A 27,510-nucleotide genomic window follows, 5' to 3' on the forward strand; every position below is an offset into this window, starting at 1 on the left:
CTGAACTTTAATTTACTGGTTCTTATAAAAGAGAGTGACAAACAGCAACGACAGGCTAGATCTTCTTTACAAGTAAAATTGATCTGAAATGAGTTCATTTAAAGTTTCAAGAGGACAGGCAAGGCTGATATTGGTTAGAAAAGTTAGAAAATGGCTTCATAAGACTTCATAAGCAAAGGCCAGTTTTAACGATTTAGATGAGGGTCTGACATTCATTAACTCAGCACTTTTGTCTTGCACGTAGCAAACCTTAATAATTATATCCATCGACCGTTTGCGTTGAATTTCTTAGCAAGCTACATAAATATTGTAACATCTTGGAAAAATGTGCTCGATACTCCTGTTCCAATTTTTTTCCACCGCACTTTTTAATATATTGCTATCAGCAGCTACCAGAACATCATTACAAAAAACATGAATAATTTTCAGATGATAAAATCAAGAATTTCAATGATTTATATCGCAACGTCAATGATAATTCAAGAATGTAGAATTAAACTACCGAAAATGAATATTGTACATTTTGTTTTCAAAATGAATCGGGCATTTCACTGGTAACGCTTGTGGCTAACTCTTGTGGCTGAGAGACGGTTGCATCGTCTTACGAGTTGCGTGGTGTAAGTTGAACGGACGCTTTGTGTTTTTCGTATCCGAAGAAACCAACACCGAGAACAGATGATAAACCGAAGATGCCCAGAATAACGAAGAGCGTTATAAGTGGGTCATTTTTTGTCGTGTTAGCCGAACCTAAAAAAAAGACAAAAGCAAATGAGATGGTTTCGGAAAGTCCTAATCGAAATGAGCAATGCTTTTGACTTTGTTGATTAAAATATCTTTCTAAAATTACGCTTGCACTTAATAACGTTTAAATTTTTTAATGATCGATCCATTACTTTATTCTATTGGGTCTATAACTGTCAAGAAAGCTATATTCACCAGTTGATTGATACCTAGGCCCCGTGAGCACTCGAAGTCCACATTTCAGGGAATGTATTTGTGAAAATGACCAATATCTAACTTCTGTTTGCTAATGACAAATAGCTTATTGACGAAGGAGCAAGCATGATATTCTGTGCTACGAGTGAAACATGTCATATGATATTTCCACACCCAGCTGTAGTTGCGTGTTGAGGGGGGGGGTGAGTTTACTCTCCTCCGCAGAGGCTATTTGGTCTCCGCAGCCTCACAATTTTTCAATCCCCATCTCCTTCCCCAATAGCCTCTGTGGATGAGAGTACGGGGAGTTGGTAATGCTGGCTGAGACGAAAATGGTTTGTTTATTTGTACGTGAATGGGCTTGTGAGTCGCGATAAAGGGAAGTTTACTAAAAGGATTTCAGTTGATTCTGATTGGTGAATAGTAGAAAGGTAGCGTTTATTTTGAGGTGTGCCAAGCATGTGCAAACTATGAGAAGCAACAGTAGATTCACAGGGAAATAAAATGAAGTAAACAGGAGGAAAATGCAGGGAAGCGACTGTGGGGTACACAGGCCTATTTTCAGCAACTAATGATAAAATTTTTCAATAGACAGAAAAGATCTCTGCTGATGGCAGTCTTGTCTACAACGTACTCGGTTTTTTGACATCTGTGTTGTCTTCGCTCCCTTCAAGTTTTCCAACTACTGGTGCTTCAAAAGCTGCAAATGTCCCTGTTCTGGTGCAATGGCATACAACATATGTTTCATTGCCGATGGTTGTCAGTTCTTGTTCGGCTGTGCAGCTATCATTCTTCCAAGTAGAGCTGAAGTCATCCCAATATCGGCACTAAGAAAAGTAGACTAGTCTTACTACTCTCAAGACAATTGCAATACATCAATCAAGAATTAAAAAGGTTCATCTAATCCCTTTCATTAGCTACAAGTATTTGGTTCGCTAGGGGCACTTTTTCTGTATAATAATTTACTGTTTGTGAAGGTAAATTATATCAACCCCTAAAAGTCTAGGAAAGCATTTCGTTTAGATGTAGAAAGATTTGTGAAAGAAGAGTTAACCCTACAGTCATGCTATCGATCTTTCCACAGTGTCCTAATCATCAATTGCTTGCCCAATAATTGTATTCTGGACTCGAATTACCTGATGGGCCTATTAAAAGACTCAGTAGAATCTGCCCAAAACACTATCTCTAAACCATGTGTACTTTACCTCTGTCTGACGACTGCTGTTGTATTTTGATTCATCAATCGGGACCATGATTGTGATCGGTGAAGTAAGGTGCTGTTCATGGATCGCAGCGTTAGTTTCTGGATTGAACAGTTCGACTTGCAGTGTATTAGATACCATTGTGTTGTTCTTCTGGCTTTGTTCGTCAGAAAAAATGTCGTTTGGATATTGGACAGAGCCAACACATACTCCTGTGTACAAGAAAAATATCCATGTGATTGTGCGAAATTCTTAATACCTTGAGATGAAGAATTTCTTTGAAGGGAGTAGAATTTACAAGTGTTGATCCATTTAAGCATTTCAAGGTAGAAGTTGGAGTTCTTACTAGAACGAAGAAGGAAAATTGATACTAGAGAAAGCATGTCTGCAAAGAAATCTGAAGTCTGAAAAGAATAAATTATTTCATGACGCAATCAATAGCATTTACTAAACAGTAAAGGTGAAGTCAATGTGATAAACAAGATAACAGGAGAAAATGGTTTCGACTGTTTACAATAAAATACTTAATGCTTGCCAGGGAGTAACACTTTAATGTTTTCGGCATCTGTGATCCACGAGGGCTTTCTTTATTAAAGTGTTGAGCAAACTAAATTTCCCACAAATTCAACCATAATTTTAGTGACACAGGCGACCCACTATGTCCGATCAACGATGGTCTCGGGAATACAGAGCACTTCATATTGTTGTGCAGTTCTTTTAAAGAACAAAGCCGTGACCATTCTGCAGTTTCGAATTTGCTAACGTTCCAAAGCCTGTCCTTTCACAGATTCTTTTGTAAGGTGACAAAAAATTATCATTTGAAGTAAATTAAATTCATTCTGGAATCTACTATCCTGTAATTTCAAGAACGGAATGCTTCGTGTGATAAAATAGTCAATTTCATTAAATATCCCAAAATCTTGTACCTAACCCAGTTATTTGTTATTTTCAGTTTTTAAAACGTTTTATTTTGTACCTGTAAATATTCTATTTTTTTTTCTCTTTGTTGAAATTTTTTATGTATAATTTTTTATTTTATGTAGTGTTTGTAGTTGTAAGTCTAGTTGCATGTAATGGCCATTGGGTTGCCATTGTCCTTTGCTCCCCATGGTATCGTACCTGTAGTATCGTAGAGTAATCAGAAAGTATAGTGGAATGTAATTTGTATTGTACCAAAATTGAATCGGTTAATTTGTACAACGTTTGATCCTTCTGGCTAGACGATCTTAAAGTTATCCGACAACATCTAAACGGCCTATCCAGATAAGTTTTGTTATGGATTCATAGCGAGCCGGCGATTTTGACACAATGAGGCTAACATTTTAGCACCAAGCTTCACTTTTCATAACAGAGCTCGTTTCATCGATAGCATATTACTATCTGTTGTTGATCAGAGCACTTCAATGATCCAGCAAAGCAGATTAATTCATAAAAAAGCATCATGTAAACGCAGCCACAGAAAGAGTGACCTTTTCGAGAAACGATTTTAGATTTTCTGTCTCAGCTCAACTCGACATGCTTTTTTCATTATTGTTCTACGCTATTGAATAGTATTTTACTCTCAGGCTACAATAGCTTGCAAACTAAGAGTTGCACTTACTGGCATTGGGAGGGAGCTTGGACACTTGATTGATTAAAACAAAATAAATATAACTCTACATAGGAATTTTATGAGATCAACCCAGGACCGTCCAATTGGGTTTTATTACCAACATTATCCATTATCCTCTTCTCAATGCCCTTGGTTGCTTTAAGAGAAACCCCAAAAACCCCAGCCCACGTGAGGATATTCGCGAGTTGAATGTTCCATAAAAGGGATCTTGAGGTCGGGCAAAAGAGCCTTAAGCACATCGTAGGACTTTTTTCTAGTACAAATTAACAAACCGTTGCATGTATATTCTTGTGTGCATTCCCAGGAGCTATATTTCGAGGCCAAATCATCTCCAAGATTGATCATACCATTCTTCTCGCAGTCATCGCATTCAACCGAGATGTTTTGCTTGCCCCCGTCAGCCATATCGTACTTGTAGCTTTGTAACGTAGACAAATTCGACTTTGCTAGCGATGCGTTGTCACCAAACTCTGAATCCGAGCACATAGATTGCAAGAGATAAGGTGTCAAACCAGTGTACTTCCTTTTCATCGACATCGTCACGTTATCATGCGCAGTTACATTGATGATGTTATCGTAGGTTTCAACAATTTTCTCAACCTGTATGGAATAATTGCAGCTCATGCCTAGATATCTTGACTTAGCTAGATAAAGTTTCATAATGAGATGGAAAGGCAAATGCTAATGTGTGCTTGTTCAAACGGTGAAACGTTGAAAGATTTGTTTTAGCTTTAGCCTATTAGTCAAAGACAGCAAAACCAATTAAATACACTATGTTTCTACTCCTATTTTTACAATAAAAATCTTGAGACGATCTCTGTCATTTCCGGACGTAAAGGTACTGTCAGTATTTTCCTGCAGTTTATTTGTACTGTTGTTTATTATTGACTCTCTATTTTGTCATGATCATTTCACGATTAAACACCCTGCAGGACAGTTGGGAGTGAACTCCCTCGAACTTTCTCTCATCATTCACTATTACCGCCAGTGAGCACTAATATTGCTCCGCTCTCTGTGCCTTTTTGAGATACAATTTATGTAAATGAACTGCTTTTGGAAAAGGCTGTGAACAAGAGTTGCATGAAAGCTATATATAATTTACCTCTTCGGGGGATTTTGCGAAATCTTCTTCAACGTCTTCTGACGGAACTAGAACTGGCGCTTGCATTGAAGATATTGTTGGTGCTACTGGAACCAAATGATCTGGCTTTATCTGCCCTTTTATGATGGAAGCTAGCGAGTCTGCAATGTTATCTCGAAGCAAGCTGTCGAAAAATTTTCCATCCTTTGTCACGTCTGACATAAGAGTTAAAATCATGTTCTGAGTTTCAGAATCAACAATAGTTTTTAGGATGTTGATGATTCCAGCTGTCGCATTTTCTTTGAATTTGATAATATTTCGATGAATTTCAGTAGAGATGTTGAAAGCAATTCTTCCATCTAAAAAGCAAAAAAGAAGTTTGTTCTCCAGCTACTCATATAATATTGAGAATTTATTGGAGCACTCTCATAATTCTACCCATGAACATGAGGACTTTAGAACTGCGCAGGCTCAATTTATATAAGCAGATGTCAATGATTTATATCTTCATATGACTATTATCATTTCTATTCTCACTCGAACCCTAAGTGCAATTACGGCTACAAGTTTTGTGTCTTAAAACAATGTTGCATTGTTTTTGACAGACCGTATTTGGACAAAAATTCATATTAACAAGGTTAATGATAAACCATTCTTTTTCACATTAACGGAAAGATTTTCTGACAATGGACTTCCACTAAACTGTACTCAATACCTGTTGAACTAGCTTCGTTCAGTACATTGACTGTTGACGTGACCTGTCCTATCACTGATGATAGGTCATTCGCTTTGAATGCATCCACGATGTTGTCAGCAAAGTGCGACACGGCATTTTTGTCTATAACAGTCAGAGGTGTGACAACTACAGTGTGATATGCACGAGTTTTTGCTCTCCAAGCATCAGTAACGTCGACAAATAATGTTAAATTGAAATTATTCTTAGCTTCACCAGCCGGCAGCACTACAGTCATTTCGGTTTCTTGACTGACGCCTCCAAGAAAAGCGTCTTCACCATTTGCTTTAATGTAACCAAATTTGAAAGAAAGCGGAAGGTCCAATGGGTCGTCAGTCCAGCCTTCAATCGCTTGCAGGTTGAATAATGTCTGCAGAGCAACACCTATTGGTGGGATTTCAGGCGATTAGAATCATTTCTACTCTACTATTTTCTATAATTTATTACAACACGATAAGATAAGATAAGATAAGATACCACGTGTGGTGCAAAAGGCAATGACTCTCCCATTTTTATCCAATAAAGACGTGCTACGTGCTACTAGACAATAGCTAATACGATTGGGTTTTGGTAAATGCAAGAAGATGTGGTACTAAGTATTTCGCTTGATCACGAGAGGTTTGCAGAAGAATCCAAAGGCGTTCTGTTGCCTAAGAGAACGATAACCTCAATGAGCTTTCTACCATTTTAGTAGGCCAGTGGCACTGATTGGGCAAACTCAAAAGTCATGTTATTGCGTTTTTGATTGGCCTATTTAGATACACAAGTGGCTATATATTTTTCCTAGCTTAGTAATTTGATCTATGTTCTCACGTTTTATACTCTAAAGAGTGTCAGACGAAAAGCTTAAGTATGACTGAAAATGTTTGCATTTTTTGACAGCCATTATGGTTTTTGTACCAATAAGATATTGTATGTTAAATTTTCTGAGTCTACCTTGTGAGATGTCTGATGTTAATGATCCGAGGGTCGGTGGACCATTAACGACGATTATATTTTTTGCATAGCCGATGCCTTGTGAATTCTGTGCAGTTAATCTAAGTTTATAAGATGCTCCTTCGACAAGAACTCCCTTGTTTATTACAAGAACAGACCACGATATTCCTGTCCGTTTGATTTTTCGACGAATGGACGACTTTGCTACTCCAGGTTCTGTCAGATTTATGTAATTGAAGCCTAGAAAAGCAATAACTGATTTAGAAGATTTGGCAAGAAAATATGATCAAACAATTTTGAGTTGTCATGACTTGAATTTGAACTTAAAACAATGAGACTGAAATACCTTTTAGGGCAATTCAATATTCTTGCTTGTTAGCTATAGAAAATTCTGTAATATCTCATTTATTATACTGATTACAAGTATAATTCACTTCTATACGATTTAAGTACATGTTTCATTCTTATAGTAGAAAAGCAAATAAAAAATTTCGACAGTCATATAAACAACATACCATCATCATCTAAGCAATCCCACCATACGTCTACACCACCTGATGTTACACTCTGAACAAACCCTTTTACAATTACCCTTTCATCCGAATTGACCTTGCTGTGTCTTTGTGGCCGTATCTTTACGACTGGTGGTGAACCTGGCATGATTACTATTCTTATTTCTTTTGACACCGATCTTGTTCCTTTGGAGTACGTAAAAAAAAACGAGTACCTGAAAAAAACGTGGTCAAATAACTTCACTTATTTAATGTAAATGACTTTCTGACGTTTTATACTCTGAAGAGTGTCAGACGAAAAGCTTTAGTATACACAAATGTTTGCTTTTTTCAAAGCCATTTTTAATTTTTGTAACACCAAGAGATTGTTTGTTAATGACTTAAACAGCATTATTTCTCATCTTTTTTGAATCAATTAAAAGGCCACGAAGGAAGAGCTGTTGGTGCTTGAGGTCTCGTAATCAATCAGTATTATTACATTCGTTGTTTGCTAAATCATGGAAATTGCAGCAGGCGACTACATTATAAGTTATGTTCTGTTTGCAGAAATGCAGTATATTTTTGTCAAACCCAGTTACTCTTTAATGAGATAAAAAAAGACGATCACCAAGCAAATAAACACTGAAAAAGTTATTTCGTATAATATTTTGGTTGATGCTAACAAAGAAACATATAAACTTGCGTAACTGAAGTTTCAAGATACGGGACAAGCTTTCAAAGAAGGTTTTATTATGCAACTCTGAGCTTTACGATTCGTGCCACAAAGTTTCCAATGAACATCTATGTTTCTACATTGAACATTGATACAACTTTTATCCATCATGCCATTTAGTGAGTTTTAAACTGATAATAGTACCTACGTTTCGTTTGATGACAGTGTTCCTCTCTCGATTTTGACTTTCTTTGCTGCAGCTAATATAAGGCGTACCATTCTGCTCGAGTCATTTACATGGGGAACTAAACATGGACTTGCTTGCTGGTCATAGCATTCCCAGTTGAAGGATTCAGTCGCTGTCGAATCTCTGTCTGGATCGTATGAAGGGGAAGCGTCCAAAGTAAAGCTAGAGTCAGAGCCTGTTGAGAAAATTTTGAATAGTTTTTGTATGAATGACGGCATTTTCACCAGGTCTTTATATCTTCGCAAACATTGCGTTTATCCTTCTATGTAAATCAGACGAACTGCTCATACTTTCAGACGAGGAAGATTGTGAATTTTTTCCGAAAATAAACATCTAGCAAATAACGTTCCCTAACAATTTTCGCCTGTCCTGCATCTAATTAACTAGCAGGAATTTAGGATATCAAATAGTTTCTCTATAGGTTACAGCACTGTTTCTGCAAAATGACGCAAGATTGAAATTGCTTTAACACGGAAATATGAATGTCCTAAAAGTTTTGTTACAAACCTACAACACGGTACCGTCCACCTCTGAATCTAGCAACAAGGTCTGCACTTTCGACTGAAACTTCAACGGAAGCACTTGAAAAGACAAACGGATCATTGGCAAGGCTAGCTGTTAAGGTAAAAGCATAAGAACCACCGCCTAAGAGACTGCCTCGTGGTACAAAAAGCCGTGGGCTACTTCTGGATCGTTTATCAAGCTTTACCTCTGGTGATGACACCTCCCATCGGTAAATCAAGAGTTCTTTTGAGCTCTGACAACTAGAGTGCCGTACAGCACCGCGAAGTACAAGGTTCTTGTTTGATCTGACTTTTCTTTGTAACCCTGATGTGGTGAATATATTTAACAGTTAAGAGATAATCTAAACAATGCTATACAGTCTTACAGTCTTCTGTGATTGCTGGAACCTTTACCAAGGAACTCTTTGACCTCTAAGATTAAGGCTTTTATTCCAGCTCAAACCATTACTTTCAAGGGCCTCCCATTGTCTAACAGGATCTTTATGCTTCTCTTTTCTAAACTTCTCCACCGAACCAAAAATGTTTTCTGGAAAAAATGTTTTTCTACGTACGTTTAGTGGTACCTGCTACTGGGATATGTTCGTTGATTAAGTTGTAACTGTAAACAAATCATTTGAATAAGAAGCACTTTCAGTGAACTTTCTTGCAGTCTTAAACTACAAAACAATAAATACAATACTAAACTACGCGAGAGAATATGCTGCCAATAAACAAGGGTCATCGACTCATTGAGACATTTCACAATTTAAAAAAGGCCACAAATACGAACAAATTAACATACATTAAAGACTGCATTGAGATCAGTTAAGATGTAGGATTTTTTTTGAAAACATTAAAGATAGAGGCTGATTGTAATATACTAAATATCTTTGTGCTCAGTAGAAGGAGCATTGAATAATCATAATGATTACTGTTTACCAACAGATATCAGCAATTCTTACCTCCCAGAATTTTTACTGTTGGCGCCTTGGTGCTTGTTCTCTGGACGATGAATTTATTAATGTTACTGGTTTGTCCTAGAAAGTTGCTGGCAATAACGGAGAACTCATAGCCAAGGTACCTCTCAGAGGTGCTTGGTTTTACATTCTGTGGTCCTATGTAAATAACATGGCTGTGTAGTGGTAGACTACTTAGGTATGTTCTTATGGCTAGAAGATCCGCGGTTTCGTTGTCTGTAACAAGATTCATGTCAACTTCATCTGAAAAAGATACATTCCATGAGAAGCTCAGTTTCCTTCCTCCAGCGTTGCCCGAGGCTTCTGCTTTGAGACGGGCAGAACCACAAATTCCGATTTGAGAAGGCCCCGTTATATGCACCATTAATGGGTTCAAACTTGCCTCCGTTTGCACAATAATTGCGCTGTTCGTTGTATCAGAAATCATTTCCTTATGCTGCGAAATAGCTCCACTATTAAAGACCAAAGAATCCCCAGGCACCAGACTTGCTGACAGCCCTAGCCGAACTGCCAGTTGGTTTAAAGATCTTTTATAGCAGGAAGCTTTTCTTCCTAGCTTTGCTACCACATCACTTGTGAATATATACTCACAGCCTTTACTCATAAGATGTATCTTAGTGTCGAAGTTGATCAGTATTGTCTTAAGGTTTTTGCTCAGTGTTGCCGTAACTGGTCTTGGTGCAGCAGCATAAACATCCAAGTTCTTCCAAGCATGAGCCGGAAGACTCTTTAATGACGTCATATCACCATCTTCTTTTGACCCAACAACTGTGATTTGTAGATTCATCGACCTTGGAATCACAGGCAGTGTGCATATTGATTCCCTATCACTGATCACATTTGCTTTGATCAGTAGTGATCGAGACTCGGACAGTATTGCGCAATGAAGCTCATCTGAAAATGACAAGAGAAAATGAGATTTAAATGATAGGCAAGGGTCGGCAGGCATCAATTTCCTAGGGATGCTTCTATGGACATGCTGTGTGACTGAAGGGGACAGGGGTGCAATTGCATTCCAACACCCTTGCCGGTCCGCAACAGACATTACCCTCTTTCTTTAAAAAACCATATTTTTGCCATGGCTCGGTGTTCTTTTTTTTGTCTATTTTGCGGCTCGAGTATTTTAATAATTACTCTGATTTCAACATAAATTTTCATATAACTACATGATTTAAATTGTTTCTAACGCAACTGATTAAACATTTTTCATGACCTATTTACAAGCGTGACTGATCAGCATCATATGTACTAATTTTTAACGTACATCCGTCAAAAGATCCCCCAGCTTCAAGAAATTTCTCTATAAAAGTGTACTAGAATCTAAAAGTTTCATTAAATTATTATCAAACATCATGCAGAAACATGCATATTGCAAATTATATATTTTATGATATATCATTTGGGTATTACTCTGTAGTATACAGTTGATATCCGCTATCTCGACTGCCCGCTATCTCGAACGTTCGCTATTTCGAACTAATTTCTGTTTCCCTTGGTTTTGCTATAGGGTTAAGTATAGAAAAACCGTTCGCTATCTCGACTGCTCGCTATTTAGAATATTCGTTATGTCGAACCGTTTTCTGTTTCCCCTCGACAAAAAGTGTTCGCTATCTCGAACTTTTTTGTTTTTGGTTATGTGAGAAAATTAAAAATACGAGTAAAGAATCTGTTTAAACGGCAGATGACAGTTAAAAGATTAAAAAGACAGTGTTATAATACAATTTAAATGTTCAAATCAATGGATAAAGGGGTAATCCGAAGTTTAAAGGCAAACTACCGAATAGTTTTGGTGCAGAAATACATCAGAGCAATTGATCAACAAAAGTCTCTACAAAAAATTAGCTTTTGGATGCAATGGACATATTAGCCGCATCGTGGTCTATGGTATCTGAAACGACAATCGTTAACTGCTTTGCCAAAGCTGGCCTTCCTTCCAAAAATCAAGCAGCATCAGAGGAAGATGATCCTTTTAAAGACTTGGTGATGAGTTGACGAAACTGCGAAATAGAGATCAAAAAAATTGCTCCAGCCAACACAAGTGCAGAGGAATTTATTGACTGCGACGACCAAGTCTTAGCAAGAGCAGCATTGCCAACTGAAGATGAAATCATAGCTGAGCTAATTGGTGAAGAAGTTGTTGAAGTTGAGGACAGCCAAGAAGACAGCCAATAAGACAGCCAAGAAGACAGCCAAGAAGACAGCCAAGAGACAGCCAAGAAGACAGCCAAGAAGACAGCCAATAAGACAGCCAAGAAGACAGCCAAGAAGACAGCGAAGAAGACAGCCAAGAAGACAGCCAAGAAGACAGCCAAGAAGACAGCCAAGAAAACAGCCAAGAAGACAGCCAAGAGGAAAGCCAATAAAGCAACGACAACACTTTGACAAAGCCAAAAACGGACGAGATAAGAGATGCGATGGAGGTGATATCAAGATATTGCCTATTCTCAGAGAATGGAGAAGTGCTCTGTGAGCATTTCGTTAAAATGAATGGTGTTATAGAGAAGGAACTGGTTAGAAAGAGAAAACAAATGACATTAGATGCTTATTTTTCTTAATGATTTAGTTTGCCTTGTAATTTTGTATTAGTGATTACATATCTTTTATTGCTGCCTGTTAAACCTTCGAAATTTGAAAAAAATTGGATTTTTTGGTGTCATCCGATAATTCGAACATTCGCTATCTCGAACAATTTTTCGTTTCCCTTCAGAGTTCGAGATAGCGGATGTCAACTGTATCTTTAAGAAAAAGGCAAAAATACCAGTTCCACTGAAATACCTGTTTGTAGGAACCCAGTTCCATTGACTGTGACGTTGTTTTCTTTCCCTCTTAAAATTCTTACTGGGCTCACTCCATACAGACTAACAGCCGAGTAGAACTTGAATACTTGAGACGATGCTTCGTGAACTTCAGCAGAGTTATCAAAGGAACATCTCAGCCTGTATATACCGCTAGTTGTCGCCGGAGTTTTGATGGTGAAGCTTGCCTTGTTAGCTGCTCAAGCAAAACAATTTCACTAGTTTAGATGTTGCGTGTATTTGGGGCAGGCATTAATTTAAGGAATTTTCATCACTGCACAAAACAGCGTAAAACACAGATTTTCGGGGCCAATAGGGTGTGGCAAAGGGTGTGGCTAGGTTTTGACTGGACCTCTTTTGGACGGACCAACAATGTTTACATTGTTTTCAGGGACATTTTCAGTGTAACTTGGTCTAACTACAGCTACCACTTATTATGTATATATCTTGCCAGAACAGATTAAACCTGGCCAAAAGAAAACAGAGTAGCAAACCTAATAACAGGTAATTTTTTCTTCATCTCCACCCTATGGAGTCAATATAGTATTTATTTGTGAATGGTGGAAATGGTGGTATTGTATTTCATACAAAAGAAGAGAAGCAGGCCGCCATTTGAGGGTGGTAGTGACACTGGGTCTTTTTGGCCATGCAATGCAAGAAATCCAAAGTTGTCGGAGGCCCTAGGATTATCCGACAGAGGAAGCTTACCTGCGAGCGGAGCGAGCAGAAAATTTTATGACCACACCCCTCAGATTATCTCAGAATATATTTCAGAATATTTCTAGCAGTTATTTTCTCGCAATCATTTTAAACATTTTGTTTTTTTTCAAGGCATGCTTTTATTACATTTGATCAATTCCAGTCTTAAATTTTACATAATTACTTTATAAGACCCCAACAGAATTACTTTATATTCCTTGGAATCTTGGCAATAACAGGATTTATTGCACTATTCTCTTTATCTATTTCTTTTCTAGTATTATTTCTATTTTCTTAAAAACACTTTTTACATTATGAAGTGGGTTTGTGATTAACTGTATATTATTTTTATTGTTAAAGCTGGCTTTAGTTGAGTTTCACGTTTAAATGAGGTTGATTCTATTACCTCATTTGACTCTTGATTATAGTTTGTATTCATTTGTCTTTATTCTAAAAACATCCAAATCAGTAGTATTTGGAGAATTTCAAAAGTGAAGTAATTCATCACTGCACATTTTTCAATTCATCACTGCACATTTTCGATTCATCACTGCACAAATTGGTCATCACTGCACCTTAAATTAATCCTTGATTTGGGGACATTATATACAGGCCTGCCAAACGCTGTTCCGGGACCTGGGGCACAAAAAGATTGAGCCCGTGGTGATGTCATCAAATCTGTGATTGCCATTACTGTTGCTATTTTAAGTAACGTTGTTATAACTTTCTAATGTCTCTTTCATCTTTGGGCCTAGGGCCATCTGCCCCCTCTCGGCAGGCCAGATCATAGAAAGAAAAGTATCGATCGGATGTTTACAGACAAAAGGCATTTGCTTAATTGCTTAATGAAAACAGTTTTGTAATACAACTGGTGGCATCAAGGGTACCCTGGGTACCAGACTCACTATATATAAAAATCATCAAGGGCAACAGCACATATTTCTCTAATTTTGTTCTAGGAAAATTCTGTGAAGCATCGATCTAAAGCAATATTGGAATCTACTAAGTCGTAAGGATGAATTATTATTTGACTCATGTTGTGCTATCAATAAGAAAATATGCCAACTTACATATATTTGCAGGTGCAGCAGAAAAATTTCTTCCATTACCCTCAAACCAACAATTTGCAAGTTTGTATGCAACAAATCCTGCACCAGTAATTTCCACCCTCCTACCGCCTGTTGTAGGTGCGTTCCTGGGCTTGAATCCTGATATATTAGTGCAATTTGAATTGAAGAAGGGATCCTTTGGGTTTAAGCAGAATCCACAGTTGTCCAGTATTTTGCCACTGTTGGAAATACCGTCACATCCATTGCAAGTTGTTCCATCCCCATTACACACACCGCATACGTCCATACCAGCACTTCTGTTCAGAGAAGACGTACCCCCATAACATTGCCCACATTTGTTCAATCTAGCTCGGCCGAAACAGACCCCCATGCAATCTTTAAAGCTTTTTCTAGAGCCCCCGCTTGTTTTCCTTTGACAGATATTGCAGTCATCAATTTCAGCCATCCCGCATGTTCCCGCACAATCCCGCATAGAGTCTTTAGCTAGTCCAGTGCTACCGCCTGTACACTGTCCACAGCTATCGTAGCGAGCACCTAATAAAATTCACGACAGAAAAACAATGAAGACAGAAACAACCCCGAATTGTTGGCATTCATACTGTCTTTCTATTCGGCTATAGGAAATTATTCGACTTGGCGATTTGAAATAAATGTAATAAGTTCAAATGGAAAAGGATTGAAATTTAAAAAGGTATTTTAATGATCTATTTACCTAAGATCAAAAACAACCATAGATAGATTCTTATTTTCGTGTTTATATTCTCAGTTTATTCTTTGCAAAACGTTTGCAAATTCTGGCTGATCGTGCTAAATGATTCTAGGAATGAATGAAGCACCGAAACTTTAAGGCTGTAGAGTATTTCTGCTGTTTGTTGCAATCCTTAAGTAGCCTGCTGGCTTTTGGCCTCATAATATAAGCTTTTATGTTAGAAACTTGATTAAGATGGAGATTGACTAATGAAAGTATTTTAAGCGACAAACATTAGATCTCAAGTTTATTATATTCACGTAATCGAATCGATATATGTCTCTTCTTGAGGGGGATGCACAGCATAAAACAAAAGCTACATGTACCCTTATGTAGTAGACAATAGAATTGTTGATACATTTCACATTAAACTCACCCGAATAAGGTCTGCCATCGCAGCCCACGCATGCCCTACCGTCACCTCCACATACATTGCATTTATCCACCTTCGCAAGCGATCCTGGAATACCATTACATCCCCTTTTCAGCATAAATCCAAACAGCTCAGTACTATAGGAGAACGAGCTTCGAAGATCCTCTTTCATGACAATTTCAAATCCTACAATATATTGAAATCGTCTATTTGAGTTGTTGCAACAAGTGCAATAAAATACTTTATAAGAGATACTTTTAGTAATCGCAGTAATCTCCCTTTAATGCTGCAATAATTTTAGTTGACGGATTCATAAGTATGTGTATTTTGGGAGTATGCAGATTGTGTTTATACCGTAAAGCCTCGAATTAGCCCCCTGGAGGCTTACTTAAATTTTGATAATTTTGGATGGGGGGCTACTCGAGGGGAGGGGGACTTATACGGAGAGGGGGGCTTGTCAAATTATAGTAGACATTATAAAAACATTATTAGAATACCTCGTTCATTTTGGTAGAAATTTCTTAATAAACATTTAACTAATTGTTACCAAAAGTATAAGCCTTTGTAGTGATTCAATAAAACGCCAAAGGCAACCTCAGATGGCGAAAATCAGCAAATTGAAAGGGGGCCAACTCGAGAATATAAGATAACAGTGGGGGCTGATTCGAGGGGGCAGGTTTTATTGACAATTTGTAGTTCAAGGGTGGGGGCTTACTCGGGAGAGGGGCTTTTTTCGAGGGGAGGGGCAAATTCAAGGAATTACGGTATGTGGCCGCAAAAAGTCACCTTTATCCTAGGTATACTGCAAAAATCTACGAATTAAAATCAAGAGAAAGATGCACATTGATGGCTAGTTTTTTATCACTAGAATACGTCGATTGTGTCGTCTGAGTTTTCTTTTCCTTATTCAGCTACAAAAATTTTTGCATTTGATGATTGTTAAGAGGGTATTGCATCATTGACGATTATCTCATAGGAATTATTGCAAGAAGGGCTTTTTTTCTTCCAAAACAATTTTAATCTGCCTATAGATAGCACGGCTATTTACCCAAGAAGGTAAAACAGCTTTCCAACTCATATATTGCATTTTATCAGGAATTCATTCAAAATAATTCATAACCCCAATTTAGGTACCGTAATGCCTCGAATAAGCGCCCGGGTGCTTAATTAATTTTTCAGGCTCCAGGATGGGCGCTTATTCGAGGGGGCGCTTAATCGAGGGGGCGCTTATTTAAAAAGTAGATTTGGGTGAAATTGTGTTGTTCATTAATCTTTCTTGTTGAATTGCTTTCCAATTATGTTTTCGTTGAAAATTCGAATAAGCGCCCATTTCTGAAGGTTGAAGAAAGGAATGTTGAAGGTTGAGGGGCGGCTCTTATTTGAGGGGGGCGCTTGTTTGAGGCACTACGGAATGCTGCATAACATTACCTACCGTTACTTTTATCATCTGTCATGTCCCAAAACATGAAATGCAGCCAAGCACCCTTCATTGCATTCAAGTGAGACCACACAGCTGCCTTATCGTGTAGGACGAGCTTCAGCTGATCGTCAGGCTTCAGACGCAAAATATCAAGACTACCTGCTGTTTCTGTATGTTGCAATTGTTTACGCTGCTTGAATTCTTGCCAGGAAGTATTGCCCAAGTTGTAGTACCACATTCCAATTCTACTATAAGATGCAGAGAGTACTGCAATACCGACGGATGGATTATCAACATCCGTTACATACTTTTGTAATGATGATATCAAGAACCCTTCATTTGCCACAGCTGTGGTGTTGTAGGCAATAACTGGAAGAAACAACGCTTTTGTGAGTGCAATTGGCTGATCATTCACCGATTGTACTTTGATGGTAATGTTGAGAGGAACAGCTCTTTCTTCAAGATGCTGAAGATTGCAGTAGCATACGTTGAAGTGCAGCCATGCAACTCCATGCCAATGCGTATTAGGTACAAAGTAAACCTCGCTGTTAGACAAGGTCAGTTCAGAGCCTATTCTCAAATCAAGAGCACCACTAGAAAGCTCTTCTCCGCGAACTTTAGCTTTCCATGCTCCACTTCCGCTCATTGATATTACCTTTGCAACAGGGCGATGATTATCAAATGTCATTTTATACTTGTAGAATAAGTCTAACTCTGGTTTAGGAATGTAAGGGTACAATGTTGAGGATACGTCGTGGTCTTCTATTTTAATTCTAAATTCAAAGAAATCTTGCAGATGCAAGGGATATTTCGCTAGAATGTCGTATCTGGTATCTTCAGGAAACATAAGCGACGGGAGTTCCTTTTTTAGCGTCAATGGCTCAGTTCTACCTATAGGCCTTATCAATAAAGCAGCCATCTTAGGGCTTGAGTATATGAGCGAGGTATTAACAATGGCACCTTCGGCGAGGTTGAATCCATTTGGTAAGAAACCACGTAACTGCATATCTGTCACATTATAATATTGTAAAACTCGTATGCCGTATGCGTTGTCATTGTTTGATTCAAAAGTTAAATATGTCGATGAAGAGACAACAAGCCCTCCTGAAGTGCAAGATAGGTTAGCAGAACGACCGTTGGAGAAGTGAACTATCCAGTCTCCATGCTGGTTCACCATTCGTGGTTTTGTCACTATGGTTGTTTCGTTGATGAATCCAGACAGGGAAAAAACAGAGCTTCGCAAGTCAGTCATGTCTACATGGCCAATCACGGGGTACATGTCTTCTGGTGGCACTTGCAGGATTGGTTGGCATTTCAAATACCTCGGCATGCATGTGTATCGCATCGCGCACAGCTCCTGCCATGGAGGACAGTCTTGTGAACAGCGGACACTCTGTTGAAAACAAGAGCCAAAACTTTTTCTCTTAGCTTTTGATATATCATTGAAAATGCTTGCTAAGGTCGGTTCATGTATAATAAAGTGCAATTACTTTAGCATAATCCAAAGTATATAAGCATTGCTTTTTATGTTTGCTTAGTAGCTGTGATATTCAGGTAACTTGGTGTATCCCAACATGTCTAACATAAAAACAGCTTTATATAATCTGATACATAGAAAGGAAAAGTAATTAAATGAAACTTATTAGACGTTACATGCATAAGTTCTATTGAAAAAACAAAAATGCTACTCGTCTTTAAACTGCATAACGGTTAAAGAGCACATGCAACAACCTGACATGTACGACGTCTTTACATTGACTGCACGATGGGGAATGACTCGGGTTTTGTTAAGAAAGGTAATTGATACTTACATGGTATATTTTCTCCATTGCCTCCTTCGCTTTCAAACTTGGTTGAAATGCTTTTGTGTTTAGCCAGGGTTGTGGAAATACGACTTTTGGCATAGTGGTGGATCCCCTGTCAAGTACCGTATTAAGATACGCACATCGTGACTGCAGGAGCAAAAATTAGTAGTCTTACACAACGGATGCAATACAAAGAAAAACATTGAATATTCATGAATGTATTGGGTATCTACATCATGCCCTAATTGTCTTTGCCGTTCAGGATAGTATTCAGTTTTCTTTGCAAGTGTGAGCTGTGAAATACAGTTTTATTTCACGAAGATGTAATAAAAGGAAAGTCCAATTTTGTTCATGATCTGAGCAATTCATCAAATGCTTTGATACAGAGCTCTAACTTTCTTGTTTTAACAACTAATATTGAGCAGAAACGCCTTGCAGACGTTTTCTAATCAAAAGTTATTTACCACAGCTTTGAGGAACTTTGAACGGTCCAATTCTACACACCAATGCGTCCTATCCTACAGGTAGATCGTATTTACAGGAGAAAAATACCTCGAAGTTAGAATATTGATTGCCTGTATCTTCGCTTCCACATCCACTCAATGCTGCGATTGCAAAAGTCAAGGTGACAATTTCTTGTCCCTTCTGTGAGTATGTAATTGTTGAGTTGTAATTCACCAAGCATTCACGATACAAAGATAGCAAATCCTCTGGCTATAATGAAAAGAACTAAATTTTTAACTTTCTAAATTCTGAAACTTCATAACAACATAATGACAGAATCTAACAATACTGAGTTATAAAAAAATTTCTTCAAACTTCGATCGCCAGATTAAAAACAATAACTTTTTGCCGAGTAGAAGGCCTTAAACATTTTCCAGCTTTGATGACTTTTTAGGCATTATGAACGCCTGCTTTCAAGATCAAATTTATCTACCAGTTCAAATTTTCTAAAAAAGGCCTACAGGATATCACAGCCTTAAGCTGATCTTACAGAGGCCGCACAGCACCTCAAGTGTCAGTCCTGCATGGCAATAGGTTAGGAAAGTTGCATGGCAAATTTTTTGCTATGGATAATTTGTAGGCCCATAAATGCATTAAATGCCCCCCTCACTCGGCGCAGATCATGGTCCTTTCACAGCAGCTCCTCTGTTTGAGGCGGAATTTCCACTTACTACATTTCCATCGTCCACAGCCATATAGCTAATTTTTTTGTCAAAATTGCAATTCGTTTCTATAAATTTTGGTCAAAAATAAGTAATTATTTCACAGTGTCATCTCGATTTTTTTAAGTAAATATCAAAGCCTATTTACAAACCTTGCAAAACGATTCACCGTTGAACTGAAACCTTTGTTCGCAGTTCAGTACAGAGGTAGTGAGAGAGGAAATGACTTTCCCCAACTGGATTGCGTTACAAATGTCACACGTTCTCTGACTTCCGAATCCTTGCTCACAAGGACTAGTGCAGTTCAGGAACGTTATCTAAAACCAGATTAATAGAATTTCGCTAAAGCAAAATCTTTTCAACATTGAAATCTCAATTTTCAACTGATGGATTTGTATCACTGTTGCTTCAAATCATCTGGTATTATGCGGTACCTAACATGATCTAATTTTAATCTACTTCGATTTGGCAGCTAAGACGAAAAGTGATATTGATTTTCTAGTGGCATCTTTTTATTGTGAGGAGTTACTGTAGTGTGTATATTAACAACATGCAACTGGCTATTGAGAGACTCTTTTTAGAGACACTCCCAAATTGATATTCAAGTTGGAAAACCTCGCATTATGAGTACTTTTGCCCAGATTGGTATCAACAGATGGAATAGGTTGCTATATCTAACATTATATTTCCTAACACCAAGAAACTAGCAAAATTCTTTGGCGCAGCATGAAATACTACTATTCGTCAGTTTGAAAAAGATCGGGTTGGCGAAGATCTGGCAGATTGTCTAAATCGGTTCCTGAGTTGTGACGAGGCCGACAAGTTGCTGCCGAAGCGGATGCAAAAATACAGTGAAACCTCCTTTAACGGACACCACAACCAGGGCCGTCGCGAGGCAAGCTTTGTAGGGAGGGGGGTGTAGACTAAAAATTCACCTGATTTAAAAAATGTTTGCCTGAAATTATTTATTTGCTGTCACAAACCTCTGCAATACATTTTGTCAATCTAACTCTTTATATAGTAAGCAACTTTCTTTTTTATTGTATAAAAAGGGACTTTCCTATTAGTTTTGTCAAATCTCTATATCGGAACGGGTAAAGGATATAGTTAGGAGGAAATTTTCGAATTTTGATGCTTCTAGTTCCCTGGAAAATGCAATCATTTAAGCACATTTCACTAAAGCAATCCTTCTAATGCTATCGAAAATTTTTTTTGCAAACAAATTGAACAGCAGATAAAAACAACTGGTACAATTTGGTCTTGAAAAATGCCATGTTGTCAGTTACTTCTAAAGCTAGGTAACAAAAAGCACTGGTAGTCAATTTAGATCCCGATTTCCGTCTTAGCATGCCTTTTGAATGTTAGGGGAAATGCACACAAGACACAATTTTACCAAAAAAGGGCCTGGATTTTTAGATTTGGAGACAACAAGAAATGTTCAAATCTCCAAATTATTAGTTTGTTTACATTTATTCATATTCAACCAACGTAGCAACTCGCTTTGCTTGATCCTTTATTGATTTTATGACATGACGGTCTCTTAAATAACTAAAGCGTTTCTTCCACCGATCAGATTTTGCCTGAAATTTCCTATTGAGATACTATTAGGGGGTGTTTCACCCTCACACCCCCCGTTCGCGACGCCCCTGACCTCAACACATCGGACACCTCTCAACAGTGGATATGGAGGCTCCACTGTATATCATGAAGAGCGGCGGATACAAGTTTTTCATTGGCCCAGAATTTTCATCTTTGTTTTAAACAACCCTAGACCACTTTATTTAGCATTGGTAAGTAATTATAATACATAGTAAAATTGACGGCTCTCTACTTCTCTTTCGAAAAGACATGCTTCCTTGAATAAAACTCTGGCAAGTGACGATTTTAAACTATTCGAAATATCAAGTATGATGATACTTACATTAACTGAACTTGCTAAACTAGATAAAGTGAAAAGATTCTTATGGAAATTCATCAACGACAGGACGCTCTTTTCAACTTCTCCTCCAGCGAACTTGTTTACAATAAATCGACAGTCAGATGCTTCGGAGCCTGCATCTTGTATTGCGTGAAATAAAGTCTTGAGGGCTGGCAGCCATTTTACCAAACATTCCAGGCTACCGGGATTCTGACAAACCTTAAATGACAAATTTTTTATTATGAGTCTCTATCTTGATATATTTTTCTTTATATACTCAAAATTGTGGTAGAGGTTTATCGATGTAAAATTTCCTTTCATCTTTACCGTTCCTATTGAAAAACTAAGATCATCATCATTATTATAACAGGAATTCCTCTAAGAAACAAATGACAAAAAGAATGTGGTATGTATCTCTTCTACTACTGACATGAACCCAACGGGCAGTTATACTTGTGCTTTACATGATCTCCATAAAAACTTAGGCCCCGTCTACACGAATATGTTGCGAAAATTGCGTTGAAAACGGATAAAAGGTTTTTCGCCTACACGCACGTTTTCACATTATCCATTATTTACAAACTGAAAGTTTGTTCCCTTGGAATACTCCTGGCATTATTAACTTACGTTAAAATAAACTCTCGCTATTTCGAATTTGTTCCTATTTAGTAACTTATTGCAAACCAACTTAGAAATATATATGAACTACCAGTAGTACGATTTTGTCGCTACTTATTAATTTGCTTTGCTTGTCAGTTGAACCAAAATGCAATAAAAGAGATGAATGCTGTTTTTTTGGAACAGACATATGACCATACCTCTACCTCAATGCAGTGAGGGCATCCTAAAATGTACTTCAACTTGAAATAGACTGAATTTATAGAACCACGAGAAACGAATTTGCATCTTCCCTAGAAAAAATTGTAGATAGTTGAATCATAAAACTAGTTAAAATTCACCACCTCCAAAAAGGCATCCTGAAACTTTCAATAACATGAAAATTTTCCACGTTGATGTTTCATTTGTACTACAAGTTAGACACAGGAAAGCTATGGATGCTACTTTTTTCGCAACAGTTTACAATTCAGAATGTTGTAAGCTTATCAAACTCTGATGATATTTTTTCTCGATACTTGGCTTAGTCTGGCGCTAAATGAAGGTTGAAAATCAGCGGATTGTTCAAACAACTGCATCTAAAGATTTGGAGATTGTATTTATTCTCCTTGCCTCAGGCCCTTTATTCATTCTGTTTTTTAACCCAGTTTTTTAGCTTTGCTGGTAATGATCAAGCAGTAACGTAACAGGGTGACTCTTAATACCTTTTGATTTTAAGAATGAATGTTAAATCTTCATATGTAAATTGGATTTTTTTCGAAACTATTTTTAGTGGTATGAAGAAGCTATTAGCCTACTTTCTAAGAACATTCAGACCAATTGGGAGTGGATAACACCTCTTAAATACTGGCAGCAGTTAAGTCTGCATGTATAGCCAAGCACTGTTTTCTAGATTTGCTTCATATGTATGCTTAATTGAGTAGGTCGAATGGGTTCAATAAGCGGCCTTACGTGAGAAAATCGACAGTCAAGAGATTTTTGGATGACCAACTTGAGCATTCGGACAGAACCAAAGTAGTGCTCCGAAGCCAAGTACAGATCCTGCAGCCTGCACCCATGAGTGGTGTTTTGAAATACACCAGATGGTGTGTTTCCCTCCATATTTGCATTACTCTTTAAGCCATGAAACAGAAACGAGAAAATGGGTATTTCTTAATGCAAAGATACAAAATCACACAAAAAAGAGTGAAATTTGACTACTAATCACATTACAGAATAAACATTGTAAATACTATAGTCGAAATTGTAGAGTTTATTGCATTTTAGTTGAAAATGAAATTTTACCTAAACCTGATCATCAACATACATATTGAAAGTTCCATATCTATCTACAACAGCAAATTTTCCAGGCATATAGATATATAGACATTGAGCCATGTGCGAGTACAACTGATGTACGAAAAACGTCGAATCGCATTATTAAACCAACCTAAAAATGACAATTCAAGTATTGGAAGGCTAAGCACAAATTGAGTTATCGGAACCTTACTAGTGGAAACATATGCCTTACCTCAGGGCAGGCTTTACAACCAAATAGGTACATAGCTGCATCATATACCACCATTGTCTTTGAAGCATAAAACTTGTCAGCAAATGATTGACACTTTGGCTGTAAAAGAAAGAAATGTTGTTTTTGAGATTCTATCGACTTGTTCACTGCGAAACATGCAACTATCTAAACTCTACGTGACGCGTGCTAAAAAGTTCTACCTCAGCGATCATTAGAACTTTCTAGAAGCTTCTAATTAGCTGACAATAGAGCAGCAAGCAATCTACTCTAACACGTGTCCTACACTAGCTACTAATTACGAAGGTCATTAGTTTACTTACAAACGCAGCAATTACGTAACTGTTGAGTGCACGTTCCCAACACTCCCACTCAATCAACAGTTTCTTTTCAGGTTTTATTGCATTCCGAGCTTGCAGCGTAGGTACTCAAATTGACCTCTGTTCAGTGATTTAGTAAGTAAGTCAGCCAGCATTTCTTTCGTGTTGCAATATTTTAGTAGCAGAGTCCCTTTCTCTACTTGTTCTCGAACAAAATGATACCTTATGTCGATGTGTTTCGTCCGTTTATGTCCGACTGGATTTTTTGTCATCGAAATCGCTCCTTGGTTGTCTTCCATGATGGTTATAGGTTGCACATTGTCTCCTATTTCTCCAAACAGTTGCTTCAGCCATACGACCTCTTGGGCAGCTTTACTCAAGGCAATGTACTCTGCCTCAGCGGTTGAAAGAGCCACTGTTGATTGTTTTTGACTAAGCCAGCTAATCGCACCTCCTGCCATCATGAAGACATTTCCAGTGGTTGAGTGGCGATTCTGCATATCGTCAGCCCAACTAGCATCACTAAATCCCGTAACTTCTTTGCTTTCTGATTTCTTGTAAACCAGCGAAAGATTGATTGTTCCTTTCAGATAACGAAATACCCGTTTTACAGCAGTAAGATGCGCTTCTGTTGGTGCTGAATTGAATTGAGAAAGAGCTCCCACTGCTTGAGCGATATCAGGCCTTGTTGCGATGGCAGCATAGAGTAAACTCCCTATCATAGACTGATATTGAACGTTATCAACAGGTTTACTGTTTCCATCATCTGCTACAAGTTTGACATTTGGATCAAGAGGTGTACACACTGGATTAGCATCTTGAAGTCCATAGCGCTTCAGTAATTTTTCAATGTACTGCTTCTGTGATAGACTGACTCCTTCTTCGCTTTGCTCAACGCTGACTCCAAGGCAGAAATGAAGGCTGCCTAAATCTTTCATCTTGAAATTCTTTCTCAGGTTTACTTTCATTTGTTTCATTTCATCTCGAGTAGTGGATATGATGATTAAATCATCTACGTAAACAGCAATAATTGTCAAATTGTTTCTTTCAAGAGATCCTTTCACGAAGATGCACGGATCTGCTTGACCTTGTCTGAAATTTAGTGATTCGAGCGCGTTTCTAAATTTTCGATTCCAGCAACGTGGTGATTGCTTGAGTCCATAGAGGGATTTTTTGAGCCTGCAAACGAGATTCTCTTTTCCACGTATCACGTAACCCTCTGGTTGCTCCATATAGATTTCTTCCGTTAAATCTCCGTTCAGAAATGCCGTAGTTACATCCATTTGATGAATCAGCATTCGGTTTTGAACTGCAAAAGCCAGTAAGGCTCGAATAGAACTGAACCGCACGACAGGAGAAAAAGTTTCATCAAAATCGACGCCGTACTTCTGAGAATATCCTTTTGCTACTAAACGACTTTTGAAACGTTCCACTTGTCCATTTTCGTCATACTTTACTTTGAAGACCCACTTGCACCCGATAGCCTTTCGGTCTTTTGGTGGCTTCACTAACTCCCACGTTTGGTTCTCTATGAGTGACTGATACTCTGAATCCGTTGCTTCTTTCCACTGTGCGGAATATTCACTATTGAAGGCTTCTTGGATGGTAGCTGGTTCTTCGATGATTGCTGAGAATACAACATGTCTTGCTTCTGTGACGTCAGCATACTCATCCAAGCCAAATCGAGGTGGTGGTACCCCTTTTGTGGATCTTTGAGATCGTCGAGGATGGCTTTCTTCTGCATCCGTGTTCCTTTCCGTAGGCTCTGTTTGTCGTTTATCTTCCTTTGCTGGTTCTGAACCCATCTTCAAATACTGTTTTTGAGATCCAAAATCATTTTCATTGAAGTTAACGTCTCTTCTGATCACAATTCTCTTGCTCTGCATATCAAAGAGTCGGTATCCTTTCTGGTTTGCACTGTAGCCCAAGAATCGAAGTCTGTTGGCTTTCTTGTCCAACTTTCTTCGCTCAGCCTCTGGAATATGAGCATAAGCTATGCAGCCGAACACACGAAAGTGGGAGACATCAGGGGGTTTTCCATACCATTTTTCGTACGGTGTTTGACCTGATGCGCTGGTTATAACACGATTCCTTATGTAGGCTGCAGTGTTGACTGCTTCTGCCCAGAAGGTCTTGCTGAGACCGGCATGGTTCATCATTGCTTTTGCGGATTCAACGAGAGTCCGGTTCATGCGCTCAGCCACTCCATTCTGTTGTGGAGAGTGAGGAACAGAAGTTTCGTGTTTGATACCTTTCCTTTTCAGAAGATTTTCAAAGTCATTTGATACATACTCTCCGCCATTATCTGTACGCAAGGTTCCAATTTTACATGCAGCTTCATTGGTTGCAGAGGCTTCAAATTCTTTAAACCTCTTTAGTACCTCAGACTTCTTTCTAATGAAGTAGACTTTGACACATCTCGAGTAGTCATCAATGAATGTGACAAAATAACGCTTTCCTGAAAAGCTCTGTATTGACATTGGTCCACATACGTCGCTGTGAACTATCTGTAATTTTCTAGAAGTCTTGATCCCCTCTGTTGACTTGAAAGGTTTTCTGCTCATCTTACTTTCCGCACACCCTGTGCAAAAGTTCAGTTCGTCATTTCCTTGGATGGCAACTCCTTTGATGAGCTTCTTCTTGACTGATTCCAATAGCTGTTTTCTATTTATATGTCCTAGCCGTTGATGCCAAATATCCATCGTGCTAGGGTTGCTATTTTCCATCCTTTCAGATTGGTGATAAGCTGCTGTTATATCTGTTTCGCAGCTCAGAACGTACATTCGCTCAACGAGTCTTCCTTTGCCTACAGCCTTACCGTCCGAGTCTTTTATCCAGCAACAAGTATGTCCGAACTGAACAATGAGTCCCTTCTGTGTCACAGCTCGCACACTGAACAGGTTGCAAGCTAGTTTCGGAACATAGAGTACATTATCCATTTCAATTGTCAGCTGCTTGTTGTGGCTTGTTTCCATGGCTATTTGAGCTCGTCCTGATCCACGGGCTTCCACTGTATGTCCGTCACCCAGTTTGACTAATTCAGGCTGGTTGAACTCTCTGTAGTTAATCAAAAGCAGTTTGTTTGAGGTCATATGCTGCGAGGCACCCGAATCCAGAATCCATTGTCTGTTTGTCTCATTTTCTGTTTGTTCATTTTCAGCTAGAAAGAGTTGAGAGTCTGAGTCATCATCTGCCTTCTTTCCTGCAGTCTTTGCATTATGTGTTTCATTTTTAAATGAATTGCTGGGCCTCACTTGCTTCCTTTTGTGACATTCGAAGCTTTTATGACCCTCCTTGCCACAGTTGTAACATTTGCCTTTGAAAGGCCTGCTGATGCCCTTTTCCAAATGTAATGCCGAGTCTCGATTAATTTTAGTCGTTGCGGTTGCTTTGAAGGCCTGTTTTTTCTGCTCTTCATTGATAAGGGCTTGCTGGACGAAGGTCAGTGATAATTCATCTCCTTTAGCTTCCAGAGCTGTAACGAGTGTTGTATAGCTTGGTGGAAGGCTTATGAGCAATGCCACGACTTGCTCTTCTTCAGCTACTGTAGACCCGAGTGCATGGAGTTTATCAGCAATTTCCTTCATACGTTTCAAATGATCTTGGACCGATTGCCCTTCAAGCATTTTTGAAGTAAAATATTGTCTCTTGAGAAACAGCTTGTTGGCTATCGTATCCCTCTC

At 38.3% G+C, this 27,510-nt stretch overlaps 2 protein-coding genes across 2 annotated transcripts; both read right to left on the reverse strand.

The window, feature by feature from the left end:
* Positions 1-366: 366 nt before the first annotated feature.
* Positions 367-19,858, reverse strand: LOC135685580 (uncharacterized). The gene is made up of 18 exons (XM_089112636.1): positions 19,620-19,858; positions 18,854-19,015; positions 18,308-18,448; positions 16,509-17,889; positions 15,080-15,262; positions 13,956-14,489; positions 12,167-12,382; positions 9,377-10,285; positions 8,419-8,739; positions 7,873-8,086; positions 7,016-7,227; positions 6,501-6,740; positions 5,547-5,948; positions 4,853-5,190; positions 4,023-4,350; positions 2,142-2,350; positions 1,571-1,763; positions 367-747 (listed from the first exon to the last, which is right to left on the reverse strand). The coding sequence occupies exons 3-18, from the start codon at positions 18,398-18,400 to the stop codon at positions 602-604; spliced, it is 5,919 nt and encodes a 1,972-aa protein (XP_088968762.1). The 5' UTR covers positions 18,401-18,448; positions 18,854-19,015; positions 19,620-19,858; the 3' UTR covers positions 367-601.
* Positions 19,859-20,505: 647 nt separating this feature from the next.
* On the reverse strand, positions 20,506-23,566 carry LOC135685673 (uncharacterized). Its single transcript, XM_065201673.2, has 4 exons — positions 23,511-23,566; positions 22,952-23,113; positions 22,204-22,296; positions 20,506-21,604 (listed from the first exon to the last, which is right to left on the reverse strand). The coding sequence occupies exons 1-4, from the start codon at positions 23,562-23,564 to the stop codon at positions 21,266-21,268; spliced, it is 648 nt and encodes a 215-aa protein (XP_065057745.2). The 5' UTR covers positions 23,565-23,566; the 3' UTR covers positions 20,506-21,265.
* Between the last annotated feature and the right edge of the window lie 3,944 nt (positions 23,567-27,510).

The sequence above is a fragment of the Rhopilema esculentum genome, chromosome 15, assembly GCF_057945365.1.
Source record: "Rhopilema esculentum isolate cy_ngs chromosome 15, ASM5794536v1, whole genome shotgun sequence".
Lineage (NCBI taxonomy): Eukaryota > Metazoa > Cnidaria > Scyphozoa > Rhizostomeae > Rhizostomatidae > Rhopilema > Rhopilema esculentum.